This window comes from Nicotiana sylvestris, chromosome 6, assembly GCF_000393655.2.
Source record: "Nicotiana sylvestris chromosome 6, ASM39365v2, whole genome shotgun sequence".
NCBI classification, from domain to species: Eukaryota; Viridiplantae; Streptophyta; class Magnoliopsida; order Solanales; family Solanaceae; genus Nicotiana; species Nicotiana sylvestris.
Window position 1 is genome coordinate 141,959,642 of NC_091062.1, and position 9,983 is coordinate 141,969,624.

Below are 9,983 nucleotides of genomic sequence, written 5' to 3' on the forward strand. Positions count from 1 at the left end.
TAGTCATTAACTATTGACTATTATAAGGGGACTAAATATGCAAAATACATAACTTAATTCATTAATATTTCATAATCAAAACTGCTAATCAGGATTCAAATTTAGGATGAAAAAAATAATGGAATTAGCATTCAAAAATGATAGAATTAGCATTCAAACAATGAGATTCAAAGTTGTCAAAATTGAACGATGAAAAAACTTAAGAGGCAAAACTAGCATTCAAAATTTTAAAGAAAGGTGTTTGAAATATTTTGTTGGACTGGATTGGCCCCATAGATAAAGTCTCATATACTCAAATCCTAATGACCTAAACATACTTACCTATACAAACCCTAACTATGTACGCCTCTCCCTCTACCAAATGAGCCATATCTTACTCTTTTTTTGGTAATTAACTTTCATTTATATTAATCACCAAAGATGAAACTGTACAACTCCATAGTCAAGCTAACTCACCTGACTATCTCAAAGAGGATCAAAACTAACACATACCTAATCACATATATCCCTACTGTATCTACTCTTCCCCTATAAGAAATTGTTGTATATAACTCTTAGCTAGAGCAACTACTCTAATATTGCAAATATATGCTATCTCTCTTACCAAAACATCACTGCCTCGATATCTTTGCTCAAATGTACATGTGTTCCTTTCAATCCATATAGTATATGAGGTTTCAACATAGATCATTCTGAATATGCTAGCCTTGTTGGACTTCCCTTTTTCCTTGCGTAATAATCCACTGAAGATATTGATCCTAGTATGAGGTTATCATTTAGCCTCTCAGAATCCATTTCATAAATTTCTTCCACAATTCTATTGCATATGAACACTGCACAAAAAGGTGCTCCCTTGTTTCAACCTGACCTTGGCACATGACACAGTGAGGAGTGACACTTAATCCCCAATTGGCTAGCCTGTCCTTAGTAGGTAGTCTTCCATGCAGTAGAAACCACATAGTAAAGATTGCCTTTGGTGGAGCAGAATTCTGAAAAACTAGACATTTCCAGCTCACTCTTGGCAATTCTTCTAGCAGTTGTAGGTATATTTGTCTAATACTACTGGTAATGTGATCACTGGAGTTCTGAACCTGCAACATGGTAACTCTTGATCCAATTATTCTTCTCACCATCCAACTTGCTTGTTGTGGGATTGGAATATGTTGTAGCTGCTACTGTTTGATATAGTAGGCATCAATCCACATTATCCATAACTTGTCCTGCTTGTGAGATAAATCCCAGCATGTTTTAGCAATTGCTTCTTTGTTCTACAGAGGGAGATTTATAAGGTTAAGACCACCAACTGACTTAGGAGTACACATCTTATCCCATGCCACTAATGCCTTCCTAGTTATTGTATTAGTTCCTGACCAAATATAGCTTCTACAGAGTGCCTCAATTATTTTCAAAACCTTAGCAGGAAAGGTGAATAGTTGAGCCCAATAGACTTGAATACCAAATATAACAGATTGCACCAACTGCACACGACCAACATAGGATAGGTTTTTAGCAGTCCATGAGGATATCTTAGCTGTGATTTTTTCAATCAAAGGTTACCATTGTATAAGAGCTATTTTCTTTGTAGATAGAGGAATGCCTAGGTACTTGAAAGTCAAGGAACCTTGTTCAAATCCTAGGTGATCAAAAATTTGCTTCTTCACATCTTGTTTCACTCCACCAAAATACACTGAACTTTTACCCAAATTAGCCTGCAAACATGATGCTTCAGAGAACTGAGAGAAGTACTAGTATAGCGTAGTCACTAAGGATAGATTTACCCCTGGCAAACAACAATAGATCATCAGCAACACTCATATGAGTTATGTCCAATTTCTTGCACCTGGGGTGGTGCTGAAATGTAGGCTCCTTCTTAAGCTCATAGAGGGACCTACTTAAGGACTCAATCACTAGTGCAAATAGAAAAGGAGAGGTAGGATCTCCTTGTCGAAGACGCTTAGTAGCATTGAAAGGTCTAGTAGTTTCTCTATTCACAAGGACAATATAGTTTACTGTCCTGATGCATTCCATTATCCATTTTATAAATCTGTCAGTTTGTAAAAAGATCTACTCCACTGAATCATATACTTTTTGAAGGTCAATCTTTATCATACTCCTACGGGATATTTGAGCTCTAGTAAAAGATTTAACTAGTTCATGAGCTAGGATGACATTGTCAGCAATCTTTCTACCAGGAATGAAACCTGCTTGAGCTTCACAAATTATAAATGGCATGACTTTCTGCAATCTAGAAGCCAAGATCTTAGAGATCATCTTGTATAGGATTGAACAACAAGCTATTGGTCTATACTCTTTGATTGCGGCAGGCTTAGTCACTTTAGGAACTAATGTGACAATGGTACAATTTATTGCCTTTTAAATCTTTCCAGTTGAGAAGAACTCCTTTATAGCCTCTATAATATGAATATTGATAATGCCCCATGAGTTTTTGAAGAAAACTGCATTAAAACCATAAATACCTAGAGCTTTATCATCACCAATTGATTTAAGACTCTCAACAATCTCTTGGTCAGTTACCTTTGCACACAAATCCACCATTCGTAATGAGACAGTGTTTGACCATTCTTCATGTATGATCTGTTTATGGCTGGTAAAGAATTGGCAGCTGATCCCATTAAACTTTTGTAGAAATCCATGATCTCTCTTTTGATGGCTTCAGGGCCAGTCAACTTGTCTCCTAGTAATATTATGATTTCTGTAATCTGGTTCCTTTGGGTTCTATCCTTCATTACTGCTATGAAGTATTTAGAGTTGGAATCTCCAAGCTATATCCATCTTACTCTAGCTTTTTGTTGTAGAAAACTCTCTTCAATTAAGGACCACTTCTCAAGATTGAGTAGTGTTTCCTTCTCCATATCTAATAAAGCATCAGTATAAGTCATTGAAATCTGTTCTTGAATGCTCCTCAGTTCTATTCTAGCATTCTCAATTCTCTAAGTGATGCCCCTGAATTCCCTAGAGTTTAAAACTTTCAGAGCAAGTTTCAGGTCTTTCAATTTTGTCCATACTGATTTCAAAGTTCCATGAGTATTGTGAGGATTCCATATGCTTGCCACTATTTGAGAGAAATCTTTATGTGCTGGCCATATGTTGAAAAATCTAAAAGGTACTCTACTAGTCCATGTTGAAGATGACAGTGTTAAAAGCATAGGAGCATGGTCTGATATTTGAGGCAAAACATAGTTTGTTTCCACATGGCCCTAGGACATCATCCATTCATAATTACCAAAGACTCTGTCCAGTCTACTGCTGACCCTATCTACACCATGCTGTTTATTAGTCCATGTATAATAGTCACCCCTCCGAGGTAGTCCCGTTAATGCTGTTTGTTGAAGGTAAGCAACAAATTTTTGAATTTCTGAGTAGCTTACTAGGCTACAATATAGTCTGTCATTTGAATATAGTACTGCATTGAAATCTCCTGCTATTAGCCATGGAACTGTTATACTTACTGATAGTAGTTGTAGGTTATCCTATAGAGCTCTTCTTTGTTCTATCCCATTGTAACCATACACTATAGTGAGTAAGCAATCTATATCTCCCCTTCTACTTTTCACCTGACAATCATCTTTAATACTAGTAATAATGAGATGACTAGTATCCCATAGTAACCAAATCCTTCCATTCCTAGCATCTTTATAATTTGTCGGTATACTCTATCCAGGAACAATCGCTTTTGAAATCCTTTGAGAATTCACCTCCTTCACTTTAGTTTCTACAAGACCTACTAACTTTATTTTATTGCTCCTAATATACTCCCTATCCTCCTTCAATTTATACCTTTTATTTACACCTCTTATATTCCAAAACAACCAATTCATCATTGTTGATTACTACTTCCACCTCTATCACCAGGTGGATTGTGTACTTCATGTCTACTTATAGAAATTGCCTCAAACCTATTTCTCACTGGGATGAGAGACAAAAGAGGAATGTTGATGAGATTAAGTTTAGGGCTTTACACTGCTTTGCCTTTATCATCCTGTTTCTCGGCTATATGTACCAAGTTTTGCTGAGTATTAATCTCCTTAGGTTCAGGTATCTTTGTTACTCTTCTGTGATCTTCAGCTTCCAAATTGTTGACACCTTGTTGTTGAGTCTCATACGAGGTTATATTAAGTGGCTCAGATGCATTAGGTATAGGACCTTTAGTTCTTCATTCGTGTATGATCACCTTGTTACTCCTTACTTTCTAAGGCTGGATTGGCTTTTATCATAAGTCTAGTTTTATTTGAACACTTGTGTCCCACAACCAAGCATTTGTCACAATAGGCAAGTTTCCAGTCATATGTAACAGCTTGTGAAAACTTCTTTCCAATTGGGTCCATAACCACAATTTCAATTGGCAACTCTGTTGTAACATTAACCTCAATAAGCATTCGAGCAAAAGATACCCGAGTATGCTTAGTAGTGCACTCATCAACAAATATAGGCTTTCCAATTATACTAGTAATTTTGCTTAGTGAGCCAACTCCCCAACAAGACATAGGCAACTTAGGAAATTTAACCCACAATAGAATAACAATAGGAAACTCTTTAGTGAAATCAAAGTCAGGGTCCATGGTTTTAGAATAATAGGCTTATTGGCTATTGAATAAGGACCAACACACAGTATTTCACGAGCATCTTCAATAGTGCAAAATCTAATTATGTAATAGCCTTCATCGTGTTAAAACAGATCAGGCTCAACAACATGTGACTAGTGTAAATTAATGTACCTCTTCATCGCATTAGACCCTGGTCCATCACCTAAAATATATGCAATCAATGCATACCTATATTTGTTCTCTTCCTTTTCTACCTCTGATTTGTCTAGTTGAACCATAGGCTGACCATCAACAATTTATGGTGGAATATAGGATAGTGACATACCATTCGTAGAAAATCGATTCTTCTGGAACAAGGTTGTCCATGGAGCTTTAGGTGCAATTTCAATTTCCATCACCACCTCTGCCTCTGTTGATTTCTCCGACGAGCCTAGGGAATTTACTTGACTTTGAGCTGGATTGATCACATTTACTGTTCCATTGACTGGCACTGTCGAAGTAGCTGCTACATGACCAATTGACATTGGAGATGTTAGATCTAGTCGCTTAGAGATGTTAGGATGGCTCGAAGTAGAACCAGATTCACCTGCAACACCTCTCTTAGCTGGATCTGTAATTTGAGTTGATGAAGGTGGAGTTGCTTCTGGTACTGCTTGCTCCATCAATGGCTGATTTCCAATTACCATTGAGCTTACAAGAGTAGTTAGCGAGTATTTTCGAGGTCGACCTCGTCCTCTGCCTCTCCCTTTCACCATGGCTACACAGGCGGCGTACATTTAACTAATATGCGCTGAGAGCATTGCGAAGAAGGCGCTTCATATCTTACTCTTCTATTGATGATGATGAGAAGAGAATAATCCAACATTTGAAGCAGTTATGACTAATTGATACATTAACTACGATGATGTGGTATTTATTATGTCTTTTAAACTTATTTATTTGAATTTTACACTAACTTCTTCTTGACTTAAATCCAACATATATTTTTCTTTGAATATATATTGTGAGCACCTAATTTTTTCCCTAATGCCAAATTAATCCTAAAAAAATAATAAATATTTCAAAATAGTTTTTATCAATTTTGTAGAATTTTAGGAACTTTTCTCTAGCTTAGTTAATGTCTTGCATTTCATTTTTATGCATAAGCACTTTAAATCATGAAAATGCCAAAAATATTTTATTCTTTCATGCAATAAATTTTAGATTTTAATTGCATGTTAGTTGCATTTATAAAATATAAAATATCAAAATACATTTGTCATTGTTAGTTTAAATTATTACATAAAAATGGCATAGGTTACTTTTACAAAAAAATAGGATCAATTTGAATTAATGGTTAAGAGGCTACAATTTGAAGAAAATTGATCAAAAGGCCGAAAAAGGTCAAATTGGGCCAATTCTATCGGTCCAAAACTCCACAAGAATTTACCTAAACCCAATGCCCATAACCCAGCCCGCTTGGCCCAAATCCTCCTCTTCATTAAAATACCCTCATCTCTCATTCTCACACAGACACAAAATATCGGACCCCCACCCCAAAAAGAAAACCCTAGCGCCCCTAACTCCTCCTTCTTCAGCAGAGAAGGACGACGCCACCCCTCCTATTTTTTTTGGATGAAACCCAGCCACCGACCCCTCCTTCTTCTACACCCAAAAACCTAGCTGCCCACCCTCCTCTAACACATTATTCTCTTCTGACCTCTCCCATTCTTCGACACACGAAAAAATCGAAGCCACCTTCAAAATTCAAAAGAACTTCAACAACAAATCTAGATTTTTGAGAATTAAAACGAAGATATGAGAGCTTAAGAGTTCGAAAAAAATAGCAGCGGAGTGACTAAGCTGTTCTTTTAGATCTAGAAATTCAAATTGTAGCGAAGAAGAATTTCGAGGCTATTTTGATTTACTGCTATACTCTGTATTTCCTGGGGTTTTAAGGAGTATTTTAGCTCAAAGACGCTTTAATTTGGTGCTGAGTCTGCTGTGCTTTACCAAATTTGTTGCTGAAATAGTTATTATCAATTTTTCAAAGCCAGAGATATATTTTCTTACCATATTATTTTATTGTCCAGGTACTGCTCCTTGATTAAATAATATAAATTTGCAGATTTGCTTGGGAATAAGAATTATTGGAAATTGTTCATATGTCACCTGTTTTGTCATTACTTTTGTTTGATGGCTATTATTGGTTTGTTTAATTACAGGAGCGTACATTGAAACATGAGGCTGAATTGCAAGTTTGAATTTATTGTGTTTATTCTATTGGAAACAACACATATAAGTGTGCATTTCCTTCTTCTTCTTTTTGTGAAATGGTGGAGGAAGAAATTGATGAAAACATGTAAAAGGTAAAGGAACGAATAATTGGTGTAATCCCATAGGCAAAATTGAAGGAATTTCATTATTTTTGTTTTATTGCAATTGTTAATTACTATTAGATTAATTCATGATTTTATGTGCTTTGGATTGTTCTGCATTTGCTCCAAATGATTAGCGTGGAGGGGGGGGGTTGTCCAGATGGATCACCTATTGATTTTATTTGAGTTGGACTCCCCATGGAGGGTCCAATTAGGCCTAATATGATCAAAATCCTTTAGAATTCTTTATTCACTACACAGACCCCAACAAACCAACATAAGCTCGACCTTAGTTTCGGCTCCAAACTAAAAGAGAGGTTATACTTTAGGCCAGCTTAAAGTTTCCATAATCCCTTAGACTCTCCCACTACAACTTTGAGCAATAATTAATTCATGAATAATCCTAGTTTACTTTAGGCGCATTTAAAAAAATCATCGTGCCTTTGAACCTTGTTCCTGTGGCATGATCACGATACATAAATCCCAGTTTGAGTCTACGTTTCACATGACTCTACCATAACTTCAAATAATAATTAAAATAAACATGTTGTAAATTGCGGGTGCGTTTCACGTGACGCGATTCACAATGTGTAGAAAAACAATAAGTGCGCAATATCGCGATTTATTTAAATAAATTTCATAAATCCTAAAAGCAATTAAAACTCTATTAAAAGCGGTTTAAAAAAGTAAAAATGCACAATAGGCTTTAAACATGTAATAAATCAGATAATTAGGTCAATTGTTAATAGTTAAGTAACCGTACTAAAACCACGGAACTCGGGAATGCCTCACCCCTTCTCCCTGGTTAACAGAATTCCTTACCCAGTCTTCTGTGTTTGCAGACTTAAAAATAGAGTCAAATTTTCTCGATTTGGGATTTAAAATAAACCGGTGGCTTGAGACACCATAAATTATCCCAAGTGACAACTCTAAATTAAATAAATGATCCTATTTCGAATAATATCACTTTAATTGGAAAAACTCCCTCTCCCCTCGGGAAAAAGGAGGTGTGACAGCTCTGGCGACTCCACTAGGGATAAGAACCTAGAATCTCTGGCTTAGGGTTCAGAATTCGAGCTTAGAATAACTGTTATAGTTGGCTTTTATTTATTATATGATTTTTACGTGTTTGAGCCTAATGTGCTAAATGCCGCTTTTTACCGCTTTGATATTGTTTTAACTGTATATAAAACTGTTACTAAACCTTCTTCTCTTTGAGCCTTCTAAATCCTCTGGGATGCGTGCTCTTTGCGTGACTTCTTTTCTGTTAGAGTCATATCCTAATTTTAGAACGAGGTTCATACAAGTTGCAAAATCGGTGAAGCTTTTGTAATCCCGGTACACTGCCCCTCCCCTCCCCCCTGGCTCGAGTTGTCCGCTCGGGTAAGCCAAGTCTAGAACAATACACCCAGTATTTAAACCTAGAAAAGCATAGCCTCATGCTGGATCCCTAGTAGGAACGTTTGTTTGCATTATGTGCATTTGACTTTGGGGACTCAACATAGGGGTTGAGTCCGTTTAGGATAGGTTTACCCAAATTAAAAGAACATCTTGATTTATCCCATGTGCTACTTACGCATCTGTTTGTTTCGGCTTGCATGTTGACCAGCTTCTAGAATAAGGAAAGAAAGTAAAAAAAATCAAATAAGAAAGAAAGAGTCAGAGGTAGGTATTTGAAAATTCTGAAACTCTACCAAAATTTTTGAAAGAAAAATGAAGAAAATAAGCCAATGTTTTCAAATTAAGTCATGTTTTCCCTGTTCCGTCAAAATTGACCGAACTACGCGGGTCTGATTCTTACTGGATGTGAGATACGTAGGCAAACCTCATTGGTTTCGGCCCCAATTTTTAAAAATTCAAACAATATTTTCTTTTAGTTCTTTCTTTGGGAGTCTTTTCTTAGAAAATCCCAAACAAATAAAAATAATAATAAGAAAAAATTCTACAAACACAAAAATATTTTCTTTGTATAAGTTTTTCATTTGAAAAGAAAACAAATCAAATAAAAAAAATATGTTTTTCCATTCTTCATAAATCTTTCTCCTAGAAATTCAAAAAAAATAATAAATAAAATTCAAATAATATATTTTTCTTTTTCTAATAAATCTGTTAAGCCCTTTTTTCGAAAATTCTAAAAAAAAAAACTAAAAAATGAAATTCAAATAATATATTTTTCTTTTTCTAAAAGCTTTTATGGTGTGAGTTTTATAAAAAGTAAACAAAGAAAAAATAGAGTTAGTTTATTTACTCTGTTCCAGGTATTCTTGAACTACTTAAAGATCTGATTCATGCGGCGTCATGATACGTAGACAATCCCCATCAGATTCGATCATAGTGATAAAATTAATTGAGTGAATAATAAGCTAAAAAAAATTTTGGAGTGAAAAGAAAGAAAAGAGTGACAAAAAAATGGAAAAAAAGAGCGACAATAAAATAAAAGAGTGACAAAAACAAAAAGAAAAAAAAGAGTGCCAAAAATAAAAGAGCAACAAAAATAAAATGAGTAGTGATTAAAGAAAGGCAAAAATGAAAGAAAAGAGGTATAGAGTGAAAAAGGGTTAGTTTAAGGTCGGGATGAAACATGCAATCTTTCAAACACATGGTAGAAGCGTTTAACGGTTTAAGTGCATTGCATCCCAACGTGCGATTTCCTATCTGTTAAGCGTCTCAAAACTAACAAGGTTGTTGGGTGTGCAAATTAGCCAGGTTCTGTTCAAGTGGTTGGTTTTATTGGTTATCTGGTTTCCCATCCTTACTTCACAAGACCCAAAGGCAGGGTTCCTATGGCCTCCGAAAGTCATCTACCAATTATCGATCCTAAGGATAGCCCGACGTTGGCTATTCCACAGCCAGAATCAGCAGTTGCTGAAGAGAATATGATGTTTCGTCTCCGCATATTGGAAATGTGGGACGCCTGGTCTAATGGTAGAGAACCACCAAGTGCAATCTCAGGGTTCCCTGGGTTGATATCCAGGTCAGGTGAGGCTACCAACGCCCCTGTGCCCAACCCTTTCATCCATGCGGGTACCTTCCAATGCTGTTCAACGGTCTCGGAATGCTT

The 9,983-nt window shown here is 35.9% G+C and overlaps 1 protein-coding gene across 1 annotated transcript; it reads right to left on the reverse strand.

Annotated features, from left to right (window-relative positions):
* Positions 1-776: 776 nt before the first annotated feature.
* Positions 777-2,028, reverse strand: LOC138871404 (uncharacterized). The gene is made up of 4 exons (XM_070149280.1): positions 1,779-2,028; positions 1,622-1,687; positions 1,413-1,531; positions 777-1,091 (listed from the first exon to the last, which is right to left on the reverse strand). The coding sequence occupies exons 1-4, from the start codon at positions 2,026-2,028 to the stop codon at positions 777-779; spliced, it is 750 nt and encodes a 249-aa protein (XP_070005381.1).
* Positions 2,029-9,983: the final 7,955 nt, after the last annotated feature.